The sequence below is a fragment of the Pavona decussata genome, unplaced genomic scaffold, assembly GCF_977016875.1.
Source record: "Pavona decussata unplaced genomic scaffold, jaPavDecu1.1 SCAFFOLD_9, whole genome shotgun sequence".
Classification (NCBI taxonomy): domain Eukaryota; kingdom Metazoa; phylum Cnidaria; class Anthozoa; order Scleractinia; family Agariciidae; genus Pavona; species Pavona decussata.
The window spans coordinates 3090754-3112278 of record NW_028145432.1 but is presented as its reverse complement, the minus strand read 5'-3'; the positions used below and the strand labels follow the sequence as shown (position 1 = coordinate 3112278).

Below are 21525 nucleotides of genomic sequence, written 5' to 3'. Positions count from 1 at the left end.
ACTGACTCATTCAATAACAATAAGGATCGAGCAGAGAACGCAGAAATTGTAAATATTTTAGAACACTCATCTTTAGTTATTCTTTCGACGCTTAGGAATAGGCTACAAAGTTGTAGTATTTTGTTTCAAACGTGCTATTGCAAAACTTGTTTGTTTGTTCTATTCTTATATTGCTCGTACTGTTTTGTTTAGTCGTTTGTTTGTTTGTCTGTTTGTTTTTGTTTTTTTTTCGGCGAGAGCCCATCTTCCCTACTAACTCGGTTGACTGGTCAAGAAATAAGAAATCTTAACAAACGTAACCGTCTGTTGATAAGAAAGCACTTGCAGAGAGTAGGAATGCAAAACTTTTTAACACAGTAAACATCGTTGACTATCGTAATCACTTCTCAATTCCGGTCTCTCTTTTTAGGAAACATTTTGGAGAATTCCAGTTGCTCTTAATCCAGAAAAGCTGCGAAGGGAAGCAAAGGCCTTGGGTAGAAATGGTGCTGTTGAGAATGGAGAAGGTACTGCTACTCTCAAACATGGGATAAAACTAGGATTCATTTGCTTCTGTGATGCCCTTAAAGTAAAGCCTGTTAGTTGCTTGCCTTGTGTCAGAAGCAAAATCAGTTCCATTTAGATAGCATGCCAGTCTAACGTGAGGTATCCCTTAGTCTGATTTTGTGAGGGTGTCCTAGAGTAAGCAAATAAACTAACTCAACTCACCGGACTGTGAAACAGTCTGGGTTCAAACCTTACACTTTTATCTGGCTTATAAGATCATAGAGTAATCCACAAAGGAAAAGGTTAATGTCCGGGCTAAGCTTACAGGAACCATTGAATAAAATTTAACGATATCTGACTCCCCTTGAATTTTTTAAGACTTCTCAAAGGAATTCAGTTTTCACTAAACACCTCGGGCGTTTGGTCGGTATGTACAAAGAAGTAACGTTCAATTTGGTGAGTAAAAACGATAATGTATTTGGAGCGTACGTACAAATTGAGGTTGTGAGCACAATAGAGATTGAGTGTTGTGTTTTCAGGTGACGAAGCAGAGCCGTCTACTCCTTCAGTTGCCAGAAAAAGCAAGTCACGGAAAGATACCTTAGCTGCGCTTGCTGCTGCACGGAAGAAAAGCGGATCAACTTCAAGCCAAAAGAGAAAGGACAGACGAACAAAGAGAAGTGGCGGGAAGGAATGGAGAAAAATCGTGAATGAAATCTCACCTGAAGGCAACGATGAAAGCGACAGGTTTGTTACCGCAAAAAAAAAAAACTACAACTACAACAGCTCAGTGAAGTTTTAATGGTACAATAAACCGGTAACCTAGTTTTCCTTATAGGCAGATCATTCTAAGCGGAAGCTTGTTGCTTTTTTTATAAACCGCTTGTGAATTGCGCATGCGTAATGAACGTTTGCACGATGGGCTGTAAACTTTATATCAATTTAATCGGAATTAATCAAAATCATCCATTAGTCTACGTATTATGTATTCACCATCAGCTGCCGTAACGGGAGAAAAAACAAAGACGAAAAATCAACGCAACGAATAAATTTTTCTAGAAAGAGCAAAGGTGTTGTTTGTTAAATCCTTCCATTTAGCGAAACTACGGCACAACTTTCCTTTTCAGGACAGATATTTTCTAAAGTTCGAATTCGACACGCGGAACTGCGCGTTCAACGTTCAAACATGCGAGCGCTATGCGAGGCATTTTAAGTTTTTTTAATATTTTACAAACAAGATTGAAGGACAGACGTAAGTCAATAAACTTTCTCTAGCTCATTGAAAAAATTCGCGAGGAAGTCCACATGGTTCTTACAGAGCAGGGCACATAAACACGTAAAAGCGACGAAGCGGATCTATTGAACCGCTGATTAGGACGGCCACAGCGGTGTTTCTTTGCTACATTAACGAATAACTGCTGCTCATACTCCGAAATATCCTTCATTCACCTGTTCAATTAACGAGTTCGCTGACAGAGCGCTTTGATTAATAGTCTGTGTTGTAATTAATGAGAGACCGTCGCAGTGATGACTAAAATGGATTGTGTCGTGCACTTTCTGAAGGGTTACAGATTACGGTAAAACAATCGGGTTGATCAGTTTACTCGTTTAATGTCTTTTACCCTTAGGTTCCTGCTGAACTTTCATTTATTGTCTGGTTAGAATCCATTTTACACGCTCCTTGTCCATTCAAAACAACGTTTACCATGTAATGTTCCATTCTTTTCTCTCTTATTTTCTTAACTACAGCGACGTGGAGTCACATGACACAGGAGGGAACAATGACCGAAATGAAACACCCTCACCTCCTGGGGAACAAAATGGAAACACTAGCAAGAAGTCTTCGAAAAGGGGCAAACGACGAGTTAAAGCACTCAATGACAGCGACGAGGATGAAGAAGAAATGGAGAGCGTAACACAACAACAGGAGAACGTACTTCAGAATGGAGATGTGGTGTCCCATGACAGCCAGGAGGGAACAAAGAAGGCGAGGCCACGGTCAGACAGTGATGAGGACAACTTAGAATACAACAGAAATACATCTGACAACGAAGACAACAGTAACACCGTAGATACCGGGAGGAAAAGGCCGAGAACTGATAATGATGATGATAATGATGAAGAGTTTAACTTGCCACTAAGTTACCACAAGAAAGCCAGGCGTGTTCTTGTTGATGACGATGATGAGGATGATTAAGGATAAACTGAATATTAACCAGGATAAACAGACATTTAACCTGCCTTCTTTTGTGGGTTGCGAAATTTGCCGCTACCTTTCCTGAGTAGTAGTATATTGATCCAACGAAGGTACACCCTAAGGGCGTTTTTTGAGGGTTTTTGAGTAATGTTAGAAATAATTGATGAGTTAAAAGAAAAGGTTTGGTATTTGTACAACAGTTTGAGTGATTTCATTTGTGCATACATAATACCTTTTGTAGTTTCTTCTTATTTCCTATAGTTGGTGGTAATCGTGAAGTGTAACCATAATAAGAGATCTTTTCTTACTGATTCTCGCTCCCACGACAGTCAATACACCACGACTCGTTACAAACACCCAGAGAAAAAGTTTTTTATTTCCTAACCTAACCTAAGGGTACTAAAGTACAAGTTTTACACGTGTTTCCCGGCGCTCGTCACCGATAGCAAGTTGCTACCTCACGATATGGCTGGTTCATTATCATAATGCATAATTTATGCACCAGTCATTTGAAATCTCGGTCCACCCGGGACATAGCTGGGATTTAACGCGGCCATAGCCGGGATTTAACGCTCATTTTACAATTCGTTGGCTCCAAGGGGAGCGACGGACGATCATTTGAACAGTACGAAGCGAAACTCAAAGACATTAAGCAACATTATGAGGAGGAAATTGCTAGTTTGAAAGAGAAGAATCAATCAATAAGTGAAAACAGAGGGGTTGGTGAGAAATACTTGTTAGAGGAAATGGAAAAATGCCGCAAACAAGTCGACGAGCTGGGAGCTAGACTGGAGACAGAACGAGAGCAGTTTTAAGACATTTACGGCGGTATGAAAGTTTCCCATGAAGATGAACTTTTGTCCTTAAGGGGCGAACTGGAGATTAAACACGAAAAAGACATAAAAGAGCTTTTCGCTGAGAACGTTGAAGCTCTGAACGAAGAACTTCTTGTTGCATGAGACGAAGCGGAAATGCAGCTTTTTACGGAAGGCTGGGCTATACGACTTAGAAGAATTTGTTCCACGGACGAGTTCTTTAACACACATTCCGACGCACTCCCGACACATTTAATCGAGAGGATATACACACCGTATAAATTACCTGCAGCAAAGCCCTCGAAACATCTATGAAAAGTGAGTCTAACAGGATTCCATTTGAAGTAACATTTAATTCAGGCCTTCCTCACATACGTCGAATCATTTTCAACAATTTAAACATTCTTCGTTCTTCACAGCGATGCAAAGCAGCATTCCCTTCTCCTCCTCTCATATCGTATCGCCGCGAGCTTTCCGTTGTAACAGAAATAGGTGCAAAACGTGCACGTGCGTGGGAGGGAATCACGTTTTACACCTTTTCTGTACAACCATACGACATCACACCGCGTGCGAATCTTCAAATCTCACATGCATGATACAGTGTTCCAGGTGCAAGGTACAATACATAGGAGAGACTAAACGACATCCCAGCGGTGAATTTGAACAGACGCGCAATCGAAAAAGCCTTTAAGGTGATTCGACCCAGTTATTTTTTGGCGGTACCACCCTACTTTGAAGCTCTCTGGTATCCCCATCTTTACTTTTAAATGCGTGCAATGTCCAATGAGTGCATTCGGAAGTCAGGCAAGCGTGGTCATTGCACGCGTGCTGAACAAGAATGCTGTATTATTACAAACTCGAAACAATAGAAAACTCCCAAAGCACAAACTCAGCCAAAACGCTAAAAATCTTCAATGTTTACTCAAGTTTGGGCTTATAGGAGATAATGTCACAGTTTTTCAATGACCATAAAATTTAGAATCCGAGTAGTACGTTAATCAGTTGTGGCCCTAAAAAAATTTTTGAAGGAAAAAAAACTACGAAATTTTAAGAAAATGCTTTTTTTGCGAGAAGGACTCTGAAACGCTGACAAGCGTCAACAAATAGCTAAAACTATCATTTCTATATGTTTGCATTGCTCGAAATCGCGCGCATTTACAAGGCCCTAAAGCTTTTTGCTGACTTGCAAGGACCCATCTGTAATAAAGATCCCCAAAATAAAGGAATAAATCTCATAGTTTATTAGATATAATCGTTTAAAGTTTGCTTATCATTTTTACATAAATTATGACCTAAATTTGGAAAGCGCTAAATTTCTCGAATTGGGTCTTTGCGATTTTGTTGAAACTCTGTTCAGCGCAAGGCACTAATGCGCACTATGTGTAGCCGAGAGATTTTTACGAAAAAAAGCCGGCAACAGCAGAATTTCGACTCAGACCTCAAAGGGGCGTGGCATTATAACCACGTGACATTTACTCCGATCGCCAAATTTTTTTTGCTATATTGTAGATTGATCTATATGTTATCCATTCTATGTGTTACACTTACGATAAAAGTAAAGATGGGGATACCAGGGAGCTTCAAAGTAGGGTGGTACCGCCAAAAAATAACTGGGTCGAGTCACCTTAAACAACGTCACATTCATTCCTACCGCCGTTTCAGATCACTTCACTCTTCCTGGCCATTTTCATTCCCCTAGGACTCATCAACTCCAACAGAGACGGCATTCGGAAAGCGAGAGAAGCATTTTTAAGTTTCAAGGGCAAGACTCTTGAACCCTATGGGACGAACAGACGCGATAAAACTTAATCTGTCCACATTCGGCTCTACTACAGAAGCCATAAAATAATGGCTTCTGTACACGTTTGTGCTTCCTGTGTTAATCAACCAATCATTAGTATCATCTTTAAACATTGTAACCGTTTATTTCCAATTTTTACTCAGTTTTTTTGCAGCCCCTGAGGAAGGTTAGTTTTGTCTCACCGAAATATTGGGCAATAAAACCATTTTAGCTGTCCGATCAGCCTTACATTTGATTTTACGTTTCACTCAAGATGGTCTATTCCGCGTCCAACGGTTTCGTGTCGTTATCCAAGACTGGATACGCAGGTCGAGCAACCCCAAGACAAGACTTCAACTCGAATCACAGAGGTAAGAAGTGAGCTCGTTTTATGTGCTGAACCACCTTTGCCGGTTTGATACTAAATCAAAATCTACAATGTGCTGATCATTTTAAAAAATTAATGAAAAATCTCATGATACCACGCCAAACGTTACGTCCGTTACAAACCCAAACTGATTTACATTTTGTTTGGTTCTGAAGTACGGTACTGATGCCCTTCTATGCGGGGTTTTGAACAGTCTAAATGACCCTGGGTGCGGAGAAATTAGCGGTTTTAACACTCACCGGACCAATGTTAGGGGCGATTTACACGGTACGACTTTGTCGCACGCGACAGGCCTACAACACGAATTGTTTCGTGCGAATCAAACCTACAAATCGCTTACGACTGTAGTGTACGTCACAAAAAATGTCGTAGGATTTTAAAACATGTTTTATAACCCTACGACAATCATAGGTATAGCAATGCTGAATGACGAGAGTTGTGAGCGATTTTTCGCATGACGCGAGCAGCGCGCGTTCTAGAAATCGCATGCGACAGTCGAAAGCAAAAGTTGTACCGTCTAAATCGGCATTTAAATTCCCCGCTATGTCCCGGGGGCCGGGGTTTCAATTGACTGATACATCACATGAACGTTTATGGTCTTTAAAGTAAATCATGGTTGTGTGTCCACCAAAATTTCATACAAAACAGCGCAAACAGTCGTGCTAATTGTCATTTACTGACAGATGAGTAAATTCCTTTAGCAACTCTTCGGCAGCTTTCCTTGTTTTTAATGTGTTCGCCTTGCCTTGGTATCTTCTTTTTTTCCCTCCTCCTTTGCCCTCAAGGACAGACGCAATCCTGTCAATCGAAACAAGCACCAAAATACATTAAAGCGTCAAACTGTTGCCATCAGTGCCAAACGACAAAACAATTACATGTGCTTTGGATACCGCCGGGCCTCAAAAACTATGTGACCCACTATGAACGAGTTTTTTGCGCGGCCGAAAAAGTAGCCGTCATAACAAGGCGGAGGCGTCGTCAGGCAGGTTTTGTTCGGGATTTTGCTTGAACTGTTTCGAAGAAACTTACCAAAACACTGCGCACAGATGTTGTGCCTGCAAACGAAACTCAACAGTACTTTGGCCAGTTGTGAGTTAGGTCAGCAGCTTCCCAACCCCCCCCCCCCCCCCCCCCAAACCCCTGAGGCTGCTGACTGGATGGGTTTGGACAAAAAAAAAAAGGCTGGTTGATTGGCGTACAATACTTACTTTGGTCCTATGTGAGACACTTGCTTTTCTTCTCCAAACAGAAGGAATTGGCCAGGTCCTTTGTCTGGTCCAACTGTTACTAATACAGGCAGAGGCTTGGGAAACAATCAAATAACAGCTTTCACAAAACTTGTAACACGCGGAATAACATCAACAAGAACATTTCTGAAAAGATTTATCTTGATTTCACAGGTACTCCACAAAAAAGGATCATAGCAAACAAAGTGCGCATGAGTTCATGTGCCGTCACACTTCGGACTAGTACGATACTTTTGCCTCACTGCTGTTCCTGTAGGCTATTTCTTTTATCAGCAATCGTGATTTAAAAACATGTTTTATTATACAGGCTATCCCTGGATTGGGAGAAAGTTAATTCACTGACTAGGAGAAACTTCTGTTAAAGAAGAAATTTTGATCGCTTAGTTGGACAACTTCTCTGCCATAAACACGGTAAAACCATCAGTTACAAAATATCATGTTTGCGGTGATCAGACAAACACATATTATGCGATTGTTAACAAATTTATCTCGTCTTTAAACTTCTTAAGACTTTGCGGAGGTTGTTGTATCGGGTGATAATGCCCGTGGCTGAAAGATTGTAAGAAAAATGAACTGTTAAATTCTTACTTGGTCAGATAGCTCATTAACCACAGCATTCATGTACTCCATGTCTCCATTTTCTCTGCAACAAATTGCATAAGTGTCAAGTATTAAGTTAAGTATTCAGCGTAGAGCACTAATTGGCGACACTTTCCACAAGCTTCTGAAAAATTTCAGTCGCAACGGTTCACTTAACAAAACCTGTTCAATCCATTTCACTAACCTGTGTATGTATAAGTACGTTTTTGTCTCGCTGGTGGCCTTCAGTTGATAAGCCTCCAACTGGGCAAGTTCTTTCAGCTGAGACTTTGTAATCTGTGAAAATGCACAAGAGATCAGATAATATGAAGGTATTTTCCACTCGATATAATGAGTTCATGTACTTATCACATCATACCTTGCTTACTGTCTTGAGTGAATTCTGGATGCGATCAACAGCTGCGGGGTGGTCATCTGGACCAACACTAAAACAAACAACATTTATTGGTTATAACATTAAAGGCGGTAAATATGTAGTTTGGCAGCGACCGGTCCTCGAAACCCTGACCCTATTTTAGGCCAAATAAAGTAAAAATATAACTATTTAAAAATTTATTTCCCTAACCGTGAAATCAGCCTTACTATTTCTTTGCATTATTTGTTCTACAATTTTTTTGCTGATTAGATCCTTTCCTACAGGATCCGGTCCTTTTATTTTGTGGCAGTGGTCCTTCCAAACACAGTTACTGTTTTTACCAAACAAAGTATGTAATTTTTGATACCCCTGGTTTCAGACCTTGCCGCGTCTTCGGATCACTTCAGACTTATATCAAATATCAAAAATCTATACCACTTTCAGACCAAAACGACTCAAAAACCAAACCCTTTGGGGTGGCATATATCTAAATAGCTCATATAAGGTCATTCAGATGTTACTTAAAGCCGTTTAACAAACCAGTGATTGGTCATGCAAAATAAACTGACAATAGCTTTCCAAGCGTTCTCTTCAGTTCAGGTTAGTTCTAGTTTCATTTCCACCAAACCTTCATTTCTTGTACTGTAGTTCTCAAACTCATTTTAATGAGTTCATCAAGAGAAAACAAAGAAAATCATTACTGTGACCGTGGTTTGGATATGTGTTCCTAATTAACATAAAATTTTGCCAACTTTAGCCTTGAATTTTTCCAAGAATTACTGATCATTTGAGAAGCCATATCAAACACTCGAAAGTGTGCTTTATCAGGACCATCCCCCTAGAAGTCGTTTAAAAAAACTCGGCTGCGCCTCGCTTTTTCAACCTTCTTCTCACAGTTTGGATATCCGACAAAACACACCTTCTCGTGTTTGATATATTACTCTGCTTGACATTTAGCTGGAAAAGCTGATTATGTGCTGAACCCTACTAGATGTGTCCATTGATATGTAAGTTGACAATATAAGAAAACTTGGCTCAACACCTACCTTAACAATTTTGTCAATGATCTTTCAGTATCTAAAGCTCGCCCAAGGTACTTCAAAACTCTGTCGCCAGCAAGAAAGAACAATCTAGTTCCTCCTCGCATTGATTCTGTCTCTGGGAACAACTTGATCACCTAAGAGAGAACACTATTCAAATGTTGTTAATGGCCAAGTGATGGCAGTAACTAGTTCACTCAAACTATTCACTCCCAATCTGCTCTGTCACTGGATTATATAGACTGAGGGATTTATGGAAACTATTAAGACTTTTAAACATACTACCTGTATGACTACTTTTTCAAATATTTCTTACAAAATGGATTTTTTTCTCACACTTCTACGAAGCCAATGTCACATTAAAGTGACACTTTTCAACCCATGCACAATATTTCAATTACTGGTCACCTAATGATCAATCCAGCCTACCAACCTCAACCCACACATAAATGATTAACACAATTACAAAGTAAAAATCAGCTAACCTGCACTTGACTGAGATTATTAACGTGAGTGCCACAACACATATTCCTGTCAATACCTGATTATAAACAAAAAACAAACCACAACTAAAATGCTGGGCAGACAAGTTAGTCATGTATAACATTCACAACTTCCTCAACATTAAATTAATTAAATTAAAGGTAACAAAGACATTTCTAAGTTAACTGCATGCACAATTCCAGGCCCACGGAATGTTCTAGAAGCCATTAAAGAGTTCCACTTTGTGAGGATTTAATAAGACGTGATTTAATATACCCATTCTTAGATCTTACTGAGAAGACAACACTGCAAAGTGTGCTCATCTTCCAAGGTACTGCCCCCGTGAAGTTTTGTCTAATTAAGATGCAATACAAAGGTACAGGTGTACCTAGGTGTTCTAAGCTCGCTGTACACTGAGCAAACCAAGTAACCAGCAGGACCAACCTGGTATTTCAATAACTCTCACAGGACCCTCATGGTCATCAGGGAGACCTCTGGTTGTTGCCTGATGAGAAACAGTTTAACAAGTGAGCCAACACTGACAATTAATTACTGTCAAAACTAGTTATTGCAATAATCAGGCACACATAACACAAACTGAGTTTAAAATAAGTCCTGTTAAGTGGAACAGAGCTTGATTGTTGGGTTTCGGTCTCTGTTCAATATTGATCTGTATGTTGGATTTAGAATCATTCAACAGCTTTCAAAGGAATTTACAGATAAATTATATGGCATGTGTCTGTGATCATCTGGGATAAATTGATCACAGCATCACCAATGATTGCAAGCGATCACAGACTGAAGTTTCTTTCCATTATGTGACCACAGAATTAATGGCAATCATCTGTGATTGTTTGCCACCATATGGAAATAAGAAGACTTACGTTTAAAATTTTTCCTGGGGAAGCAATTACCCCCCGGAGCTGTCTGACATGCCAACACATTCACTTTAGCCCCCCCAACCCCACTACTCCAAAACCAGCTCCGTGGCCCCTGCACAATAGACTATTAAGTACAGATAAAACACTATCTGTGGTAGAAATACCATTAACTCACATTTTTCAGTTCAGGACAGAGTGCACTTGGATGCACATGTACTTTGACTGGTGTGCTGTTCCTAATGATTTCATTCGCTGTCCTCTCTATCCACTCCATTTCTTCTACAGTCAGCTTTTTGCAGCTAAGTTCTATGTGTGAATGCAACTTTCCCAGCTCCCTAGTGAGATAATAAAAGTACTGACACAAACATTACAAGCCTCATTATACCAGCATCATTATTTTCATGTAGTCTTACTCACCATGAGGTTGTTTCATAACCAAAATTGTTTTCAATGAGTGCTGATATTAGATGCTGTCCTGTAACAGATCAGATTTAAAAAATAAAGTTACAACTCACAACTGAGCCTGTTCCACTTAACACAGAGTAATTATGATATCATTAAAATGAAAGAGGAGCATAATATTTTTGTAATTAATATCCTGAAAACCCTGACTTCAAAGCCACTAAGTGCTTCAACTTCTTTAAATGAAAGTAACAATGACTTTGGTGCCTGAAAATGATAAGGAGGTTGGCTGCTTAATTTTCTTTAAAACCCTTGCACTGAAGAGCCTTGATTGGTCTAGTGGGCAACTGCCACAGGACTCCCCAAATCCCAGCTAGTCAGCTTATTTCCTGGAATCCAACTCGGATGATCAAAGAAAGAGATGTACATGACCCCAAATATACAGGAGTGGGAAGCATAACCCCTGTTGAACATCCCATGATCTGCAATGGATTTGAAAGTGCATGGTACCTACCCTCCCTACAAAATGGTGATAGCAGTGGGGGGGGGGGGGGGGGGTAATGGAAGCTTTTCAATTTTTAAATTGCACGTGGTGGATGTTGAATATGAACTCCTTTACTTGCTGACATTCAGTAGTCAAGAATCATTTGCTAACTCTGTTGCATGTGTGCTGTATGTCATAGACATACCACTACCTACAGCTTGCAGTGGCTTGTGACCAGCAAGGGACAGTAACGGAGCTAGTCATGTGCAGAACACTGTTGTGACTTTGTTTTTGTTACCTTTTGTTACAATGCTTGACATGAAGTTAGCTAGGGTGCTGGCTTGACTGAGCTATGCCTGGATCTCTAGCATAGGTAACCGACACAAAAAAGCAATGAAAAAATTATGGGTATGAACTAGAAGTGGCATCACCATAGTGATGGACACTCCAAGACAAAGTGTAGTGCCAGCTGGCTATGGCTAAACAGTACTACATGTGGGTTGCAGTAACGAAGATTGCATGATATTTTTTACATTTTCACACCTGAATGTTGCTGCATGTGATCAAACCTCCTTGACCAATCAACAACAAGATCCACCTCAGTGCCTTCTGGAATTGCATCAGAAATGTAATGGATGGCACTCCCTCCTCTTCTTATGACCCTCATTACTTCAATACCATTGATCTGCACAACAGAAATGATTCATTTTAAATACATTTGAAAATTCATTGCATCCTATCTTGAGGTATCAGCCACACCACCAAACAGAGGGGGGCCGCAAGCGCCACTCTAGTGCTTGCAGTTTTAACAAAACCCAGTAAATGCCACATTTTTTGAAGGCTTTTAAAATAATGCTAGACTATGGCTAATTCCCTGAAAGATGCTCAGATTTGAATGCATTCGGTTGCTCACACAATTGCCTCAAAAACCATGTCTCAGATTTTTGACAGGTGCGTTTATCGTTTTACAAGAGGATAAAGTTGTGAACATTAAAAACAATTGGCGCTGTCTGTGAAAAATCAGCCATAACTTGAAAACAAGGCAAAATATTCTAATTCGCATTCGCTATTCTAATTCGGGGGGGGGGGGGGGGGGGGGTATCCCTCACTTTATTGTGTGTGTGTGTTTGTTAGGAGAAGACCACTTTATGCACAAGGGAATTTTTAAATAGCAAACAATTGACCTATTGTAAGTTAGTAATCACCGATTTGATCGTTTTTTGGATTAACCCATTTATTTTGCTTACATCTACTAATAAACTACTTGGCTGCTGCTACTTCAAATTCTAACCAGGAAAAGGCAAACTTCGTGACAACAGCGCTTGTCAGCAGTACACTAATTATTATAATAAACATGAAAACTCTTGAGCTCCAATAACTTTGTGCACAAATAAAACATTTTGCTAGAGTTTTTTGCAAAACAAAGCTTTGAACAAAAAAGACCTATGCAAGACCTAAACTTAACATCTCAAATTTGGCAAAATGGGCAATATTCCTGGGTTATGTTATTTAGGCAAAAGAAATTTCAATATCAATTGACAGTCTCTATTTCCTGAAATTATATAATTCAAGAAATGTGTCTGTAATATAATGCACTAAATCTTAATTCCTAGAATCTTGGATAGAACGTGTCGGGAATGCCCCCACATAAAGAATTCTCCCAACAAACTCATAACTTTTGTCCAACACGTTTATAATTTTCACCAATCGTGTCTCACATGTTCATATCTCAACACCCTGTTACATGGTCTAACTGGAGCAATACCTGTGCCCCATCTCCCACACCCTCCACCCCTCCTGTTTGCCAATGATTATCATTTATGTGAGCTGTCTTCCTTGAAACAAACAACCCAAACAAACCCTGCACATAATCTGGGTTTGTCTGCATTTTACCTCTGTCAACTGCAACAAATTCATTTTGCACATGCTCAGGTTGTTTAAGGGCCTGTTTACACACTGTACAAGAAGGAAGGGTAACCCAAGTGCTACACTGTAGATTTACCCAAGCAAGAGGGTTAAAAGAGAGCCTGGGTTAACAAGCAAAATTTTGTGGGTAGGGTTACCCTATCACTCGGTTCAATTGTAAGTTACGAAGCATGAAGCGGGAGAAAGTATGGGAAATTGAAGAAAATCATAAAATTGGATTGTAGACCATTCACCAGAAACATTTTCAGTTTCTGTGAGTAAATGAAGGTGAAAATGGCCACACTGAAAGCTGGATCGTACTCTTTCCTCCATTTTCAACTTTTCAAAGGGTATGGATTGGAAACAAGTAAAATGTTGTCCCGGGTAGGGGAGTTTTACTAACAGAGCTTTTACAAGGCAAGTAGGGTTACCCAGGAGCTAGGGTAACCCTAGCACTTAACCTTATCTGCCTTGTAAACATGTCGCCCAAAAAGAGGAAATGTGCTAGTGCTAGGGTAACCCTGGCACTACAGAGGGTTACCCTCCTTCCTTGTAAGCAGACCCTTAGAAAATGAACAAATTTTTCCATAAGCGGGACTTTCATGACACCACAGGAAAGTTAATAGTGAAATGAAGATAGAGCCTGACCAGAGGTTAAATATTAAGCTTAAATCTAATTAACTAAAACAGAGTAAAGATTTTCAAACAACATTTGAGAAAGATCAGCAGAGATAATATTATTGTTCCTAACAAGAAACTTATTGTCTTGTTTACAAACGTAAGGGTTAGCTTAAGTTTTTTCCACCATGAAATTTTAAAAATGGTAGGTTTTATGAGACCAACTTTTGCTTACCCAGATACCATGACACAGATCCACGATTTTTTTTTTTTTTAATTCTTTAATTCACACACTTTGGAAATTCACCCTGAAAAAATTATTTTACCTGCTACTCAATGCGGTTTATCAATAATATCAGCAGCAAACTTAAACCCCATTCACACCAACAAATCGTGTTTAGTTAACTAGGTTTAACAAAATGGAAATTGGTAAAAGAAAGTTGAGCCATTTGGCTTTGACATAGCATTCAGTAAACTTTAACATATGCTTTCATTTGTGCTAAATCTGTCGTTGACAAAAATCTGAAAGCAGCTTTAAGGAAGGACACAATTTTAAATTGTTCTTAACTAAACAGCTTTTAAACGTATTTAAGCCTTGCTGCTATGGCAGTTTATGCTTCACCCAACTTCTGATGTCTTGCATGTTGAAAATGAAAAATCAAGTGCATGTGGTTCCCATTCAGATTTCGTGGAAAAGAAATTGCATGCTGAATGCGCAATGTTTGGATGTTGAAAATGGAAAGTACAACGTTACAATTGTAAAGTTGAATGTGGAACTGTATAATGTGGCCTAAAATACAAGAAGTAGAATGAAAAATATAAACATCAAATATTAAGGGGATAGAATTCCATTTCAGGATGCCCTATCTACATGGTATAACTGACTTAAAATTAAGTACCAATGAGATCATTTTCCACACATTCCGGGAAAAATTACATGGCCAATGAAAAACCACATGGCCATGATTACCCATGGTAACACCCTTTCGGATATTCAAAGGAGAGCAGGTGGTGCCCAGAATACTTGTCTCCATGTTTTTGGTATGCTTCTTTTTTTCCCCAGGCAGTTCATTTCACCCCTGTTGAAGCCTTGAAACAGAACATTAAAACTCACCGTCCCACGATCATCAGGCTGTTGGAGACACCAATAATATTATTTGCATGGCCATCCAAATGAAACACAAAAATAAGAAAGAGAGAAATAAGTTAAACATCTAAATACACATGTAAACACAATGTTTTAATGTCTCTGTGGGTGTGATGCCATCATTATAATTTGGCCAAGGGCAATTTCGCTAACTAACTGAAATGAGTCTTAACTACAAGTATGACATTACAGACTGATGATAGGGATGTCTTTGATTTAGTGTCTCATAAGTTGACAAAATCTGGGATGGTCAGGAAACAGCAAAAATCTTCAATTGTCTGGATTTTCCCGATAAACAAAAATGGCTTAAGCCAGATGTAAATACTTGATGAATCAATAACAATTAATTTGTTTACTGATAAAAATCAAAAGAAATTGAAGATTAATAATTTCAGTCATCAGCAATAAATTTATTGATAGGAATCAATAAAGGTAAAACGTTTTGAGTTTGACTGTTATCAACTGCCAATTGAAATTAAAAAAGACCAATTCATTAATTGCCATCAATTGCTAGTATTTGTTATCAGAAATGAACTATCCCTTTACAAGATCAACCTGAAATTTATTGACACAATTAATCTGTGTAGTTGCAGAAATGTCATCCCAACTTGGTCAGGTAAGAGTCTATTGATACAATAATCCACTAAACATGAACAAAAATGGTCTAAAAAATAAGGAAGCCCCCACCCCCAAGGCCTCTCCCTTAGATCCACTACTGATAAGAAAAGGAAAATGTAGTTGATCAATGTATCCTGCTCATGCTTGGCAGTCAGGGCATTGTCAGAATCAACTTAGAATGACTGTCATCATGACATACTCAAGATAATTTATATGTCATAAACATACAAGGGTTTTCCTTGGCAGATCAAAACTACAGCTGTGTGCTGTTTTTTTCCTACAGTGGAGCATAACAACAATTTACAGTTTACAAAGAACTAATTTCCCCACAGTTCTACTTCTAACCGAGCATTGGAAGGCTACAGCAGGGACGAGGACAATACAATAACCCAAAATAAAGGTCAAAACAAAATGTGAAAACATTGGCTTCTCCTAAGAAGCAAATTATTTTGCTGAATTGTTTTTTGTTTGTCAGTAAGTCTCAGCTCACCACCCCACTTACACTGACTCCCATAAACACCATTCCCAAAAGTTCTGTTTGACCAAATATTCTCATTGCTCCTGTTTGGTCTCCGATTACAGCTGCAATGTGACCAGACCAAGAACATTCTGGAGCTTTAATCAAACTGTGGAATAGTAGTTAACATCAAGTGCCCTAACAGATCACACACACTTTCCAAAACTTACTAGAAACTTTTGAGAAAATGTTGTGTTGGAAAAATTTAATCGCAATTTAAAACCAAAGCAACAGGAGAGTGGAATACGATTAGCAAGGCATATGCATTATACAGACATCTCTTCTTTCTGTGTGAAGCAAAAGGAATGCATACAGCCTGCATACGGGCTATTGGACACGCTGGAATGGTTGAGCATGTGAAGATCAATGCGTCATTTGAAGATATTTAACAATTATAATTTTCGCCGAAGGCGAAGTAAATATTGGTGAATATTCCCAGAGACTAAGTCGAGAGGAATATTCACCAATATTTACTGAGCCAGGTGGTTATCAGAGAAAAACACGAACCGTCTGAAAAATGTTGATTTTGAATGTTTGTTTGTTTCAAATTGTCACGCATCAATGAACAGAGACGTGCAGTCTGCCGATCACATGCTCAATCAAAATCACATGCGCAATCGATAAACTGCACATGCCTCAAGCAGTATTCTTTTAATAACTGCTGCTTCATTGAGACGAAGCATTGACTTCTGTGAATGAATGTTGGGTTTTTCCGACCCGTTTACCAAAATAGATAGAGATGAACCAGGCTGTTTGGTGTAGAACTTGAGCTGGGATCACAAATGTTAGTGTTACTTTATTGCACAATTTCTTGTTTCACCGGTAAACGGACATTAAATTGCCCTCGGAGATAAGCTGCTTCAGGTAGGAATTTTAAAAGTCTTTCATTGGCTTCACTAAACAAGTACATGGTTGTCGCAGATGTTATTGTCAGGCGGTGACTTTAGATGGCGGTTGAGATCGAGCCGCTTGAACTGACAACAAACTAGTTTTCAGATTATAAAAACTGTCGTCTTTTCTCCTCACCGAAACATAGAGACATTTAGTCATCCTGTTTACTTCCATGCTTTCAAATTATGTCTTAAATTTGTTTTGTTTGTGAAATCATTCTGTTAAATAAAGAAAATCTTGTGCGAATTTAACCTAATTTGTTGTCTTCATTTTAGTCTAAGCCATCGACATCGGACAACATGCAAGTTACAAGGGTTTTTTTATTACAACAAAAGATCTCCAAAAGATGCCGCTAGGAAAACTGAGGTTTTTTGCATACGTTTTTTCTCGAAAACGAAGAGCAAACCAACGAAAAAAAATACAGGGCAATGTTTGTTGACTAAAACGAAGCCCACATGCAAAAATTGAGACAAATCCGCAAAAAAAAAAAAAAAGCCCAACATTCGACATAAGGCGGTTATGCCCCCAGCCCTTCAATTAGTAAAACTTTCATATCTTGCCTTCGAAAACTGTCACCTTGGACTTAGCTACATCTTTAGTGTCTTTTGGAATTGCATTTTCTTTCATCCTGTTTACTTCTTCCTCAGAAACATCAACAAATCGCTAAGCAACCATGATGCAATCCTCAACCAATCAGATCAACAGAATCTCTATAATCACCTGAGTAATTATACTAAATCAGTATAGCCTTCTATTCCATACATGGGGGAGTATCGATATTTCCTGGAACCACACAAATTATGCACTTAAAATTTTGATTTCTTTTTGTTCTTGACTTCCAGTTGCTCAAGCGGTTCCTTAAGAGAAGACCTTTTTTTTTTTAGCCAATGTATATGAGTGTAGAGAAAACAGGACTTGTAACCAAGAGCTAACTTAATAAAACTTTTACACTTGAAGTTTATAAGCTGGGCCTTTGTTTTTACCTGCGCATACACACACAAAAAAAAACTCAATAAAGAGTTCAATAATTCTAACAATTTTAACTGAATTTGTTTTCAAAATGAGTTTGTATACGTGACTGTGTAATTTACGGGCCCAGATGGCTAGCTACAAGTGTAAAAGTTTTATTGAACTGGTCCCAGCAACTTTACTTTATCCTTAGTAAACAGACATCATTTCGTACTGCCACCACTGGTCTCCCATCAAAAGCAATATGTGAGTAATATTTGCAGAAATACTGGTGATGTAATTACTACCCAGATCTGGGTAGTACATATATCGTACTAACGGAGTTTGAGGGGTAGCACTAATCTGCGGAACTGCAGACCGCGCGACCTGCGGAACCTAGAGAAATAACTATTTTTTTTTCTTTTGCAACTTACATACCAGGTATAAGGTTACAGCTGATTTCATTGCTGTGTATAAACCTGGATTTTATTTATTTTTTTAACATGATTCGACCAAGAGAAAATGAGATTTTCTCCTGATTCGACGGTCATGATTCGACCGAGAGGTTACCAAGCTCATCGATGAACTCGCAAAATCACGAAGGTTCTGCACAAAGACTTGAGGTGGCGGGTGATTTATCACCAATATTTGTACGGGAGCTCGATAAAGGAAACAGCGAATGTTCTTTTTACGAGTACCGCATTTGTTTCAAAAATCCATAGATTGTATAGGCAACGTGGCGAGGTGAACCGAAAGAGAAGAAAAGGACGGCAAAGAATCTTGTCTTGTAAGCTCGTGTTTGTTTTGTTTATGTTTGGTTTCTTGAACAATATCTTGAACAATATATGCTAGCATAAACGTTTCTTTGCCTGGTATTGGAACAGATAGAGAAAACAAAGTTTTAGAGGCGATGATAAGGAGCAAGCTGGAACTCTATATCGATGAATTCCAAGACTGGTTTTACGCCGTTACAGGGACCCGGCTTAGCATTGCAACAATGTGTCGATCGATTCTGCACCTTGGTTTTACGTACAAAACTCATTATTTTTCCTTTGTTTGAAGTCGAACAAAGTTTGCAGTTACACCAGAGTATACATAAATTATTCCCTCAAAATTCCATCTCTTCTCTAGTATATGCTGGTATATGAAATGGCTGGTTGCCAAACGTCCCAAGCTTATTGTTTTGCTTTTCTGAACTTCAGCTGAGGGTGATTACCAAACAGAGAAATGAATTCTTGAGGGCAACATACTGTCGTTTTATGGCTGATATACCACACAAGTGTTATTGCCGTCCTTTTCTTCTCTTTCGGTTCACCTCGCCACGTTGCCGATACAATCTATGGATTTTTGAAACAAATGCGGTACTCGTAAAAAGAACATTCATTTGGCTGTTTTATTTATCGAGCTCCCGTACAAATATTGGTGATAAATCACCCACCACCTCAAGTCTTCGTGCAGAACCTTCGTGATTTCGCGAGTTTGGTAACCTCTCGGTCGAATCATGACCATCGAATCAGGAGAAAATCTCATTTTCTCTTGGTCAAATCATGTTAAAAAATAAATAAAATCCAGGTTTATACACAGCAATGAAATCAGCTGTAACCTTATACCTGGTATGTAAGTTGCAAAAGAAAAAAAACTAGTTATTTCTCTAGGTTCCACAGGTTCCGCGGTTCCGCGGTCTGCAGTTCCGCAGATTAGTGCTACCCGAGTTTGAGTACCGTACAGTAATTAAGTTATGGACCAAGTTTTTTCCCGTTGATTTTTGGCCCAAGCCTGAAGTGCGTGGGCCAAAAATCAATGGGAAAAAACAAGGATCTGTAACTTACAGTAGCGACCGAGAAAATGAGGTTAGTAAGATATTTATTTTATCTCTGAGGATGACTGGGCACCCGGGAAAGGAAGTTTAGCCAGCCGTACAGTGAAATATGGCCCGCAAAATTGACCAATCACACGGCACGTATTAACTGAGATCTACAATTAAGTGTATAAGGACACCCACTTTAATTCTAATACAGACAATTGTGTTGGTCCTGATGAAGAGCTCAAATATTTCCTTACATTAGACCGCTTAAATACGGATTGAAACAGTGTTGAGACAAACACATAACTTGATTATCGATTGCTGTGGAGTTTTCCCAATCGATAACAATCGATAAAAATGTTTTGTGTGAGTTCGATTATATTGATTTTTATCGATTAAGCTTATTGTCACAAAATTCATATTATTCATGTTTTTGTTGTTTTCATTTCATGTTTGCATTTTCATGTTTCGTGTTTGCATGTAGAAATTTAGTCGTTTCTTTTTCATTATCTAAATTCGTTAGGTTTATTGTTAATTATTTGTAGTCTTAATTCGTCGTATTTTTATCAGTCAAAAAATGTCACTAGTATATTGGTAGTTATTGTCTTAGAAAATGGTGTGCAGTATTGTAAATTTCAATGTAATCTAACTAACTATTATTATTCCCGTTACCGTATATTTGGTATCTTATTGTGTAATCAGCATTTATTGTACATCTTGTAGTTAGCGTTTTCTGGAATCTTCTTTGTAATGTCATAATTGTGTACAGTATTTAAATAGAGGTCAAGGTTGTTGTTGTGTAGTTGGTTGTTATTCTTGGAAGGAGACAAAGGGACAGAGAAGTAAGAAGAAGTAAGGAGAAGCAAAAAAGTTTGTATTGCAAGGTCGAAGGCGAAATTGTTCAAGTCACTGTCAAGAGCCATTGGCAGGAGCCGGCCGTGTTTTCCTTGACATAAACCCTTTTGTCACCGGCGGCGAGTGAACAAGATTTCAAGGCGTGTGCATAGAAATTAAAACTGAGTGGGGCGGAGTCAAACAAGACGGGAACAAAGAAGAGAAAAGGCGCCAGAAGAGAAGAAGCAGAGGTTTGCGTGAACGGTTGTTGGTGCGGTTTGTTTATGCGAGTGGTTGAAGTAGCAATTTGTTTGTGCCTGGAGAAGACTTCAAGAACAAGGAAGGACTGAACTGAACTGAAATAAGTAATTTAGTTTAAGATAATTAATTAGGTTAAGAAAGTTTTTCTTTTTTACGTTACCGTTTATTGTGTTTACTAAGCGTTTATGTATACTAAATTAATTAAATTTGTTGTATTACTTAGTCTTGTATTACTAAGTGGGTTTGCGGGAAGGGTTTTGTACAGTCCCCTTTTAAATCGTGCCTCACAAGGGAGAGATCCACGTCACACTTATTAGGTAAAAAGCGAGTAAGCTTATATCGAGTCGACTGTCTATCGACTCCGTGCCATCGAGTATTCACGTCTGGGTTCCAAACGTCTGCATGTAAGCTTACTATGTAGATATAGATGAAGCTCTCGCTTGTGCCCCAATTGTGCTAAATTTGAAGCTCAAAGACATCAGCCCTACCTGTCCACCTCCTTCAGGAAATAACACAGTGTCCTCAAGTGTGATTTCAAAAGCTTCGTGGCCGGCGAGTTTCCCTGCTTTACAAGACACAACTTTTGTCTTTAAAGTCCTTAGGAAAGAGTCCCTTTGGCAGGCAAAGACCATGTTTATTTGTCGATGTATTGCTGAACAATTGCTTAACAACCCGGAAGAAATACGCGCAGAAAACAGAACAAACAGTGATAACATTTAGAATTTCTGCGGAAAAGTAATCAGCGGCCTTCCCCTGTAATAGACACTCCTGACAGCCGAATTATTCAAAGGGTTTTATTTTCAAATTTACCCTTCCTTAACAGC

General features: G+C 38.9%; 2 protein-coding genes and 1 long non-coding RNA gene across 3 annotated transcripts in view; 1 reads left to right on the top strand and 2 right to left on the bottom strand.

Annotated features, from left to right (window-relative positions):
- Positions 1-2882, top strand: part of LOC146488575 (protein timeless homolog) — a 43534-nt gene extending 40652 nt beyond the window's left edge. Inside the window, exons 39-41 of the mRNA XM_085118449.1 lie at positions 410-506; positions 1026-1233; positions 2236-2882. Coding sequence (XP_084974575.1) covers positions 410-506; positions 1026-1233; positions 2236-2683 — 753 coding nt within the window. The 3' untranslated portion in view covers positions 2684-2882. The remainder of the gene's footprint in view (positions 1-409; positions 507-1025; positions 1234-2235) is intronic.
- A 2942-nt stretch (positions 2883-5824) lies between these two features.
- Positions 5825-21430, bottom strand: LOC146488573 (alanyl-tRNA editing protein Aarsd1-like). The gene is made up of 13 exons (XM_085118519.1): positions 21190-21430; positions 14796-14813; positions 11702-11843; positions 10690-10747; positions 10448-10607; positions 9836-9896; positions 9394-9449; positions 8915-9045; positions 7872-7938; positions 7698-7789; positions 7502-7556; positions 6875-6969; positions 5825-6464 (listed from the first exon to the last, which is right to left on the bottom strand). Exons 1-13 carry the CDS (start codon positions 21415-21417, stop codon positions 6329-6331), a joined length of 1299 nt encoding a protein of 432 aa, XP_084974645.1. The 5' UTR covers positions 21418-21430; the 3' UTR covers positions 5825-6328.
- Positions 17389-21183, bottom strand: LOC146488574 (uncharacterized). The gene is made up of 2 exons (XR_014866423.1): positions 18799-21183; positions 17389-18586 (listed from the first exon to the last, which is right to left on the bottom strand). It is a non-coding gene; the product is annotated as an uncharacterized LOC146488574 (long non-coding RNA).
- Positions 21431-21525: the final 95 nt, after the last annotated feature.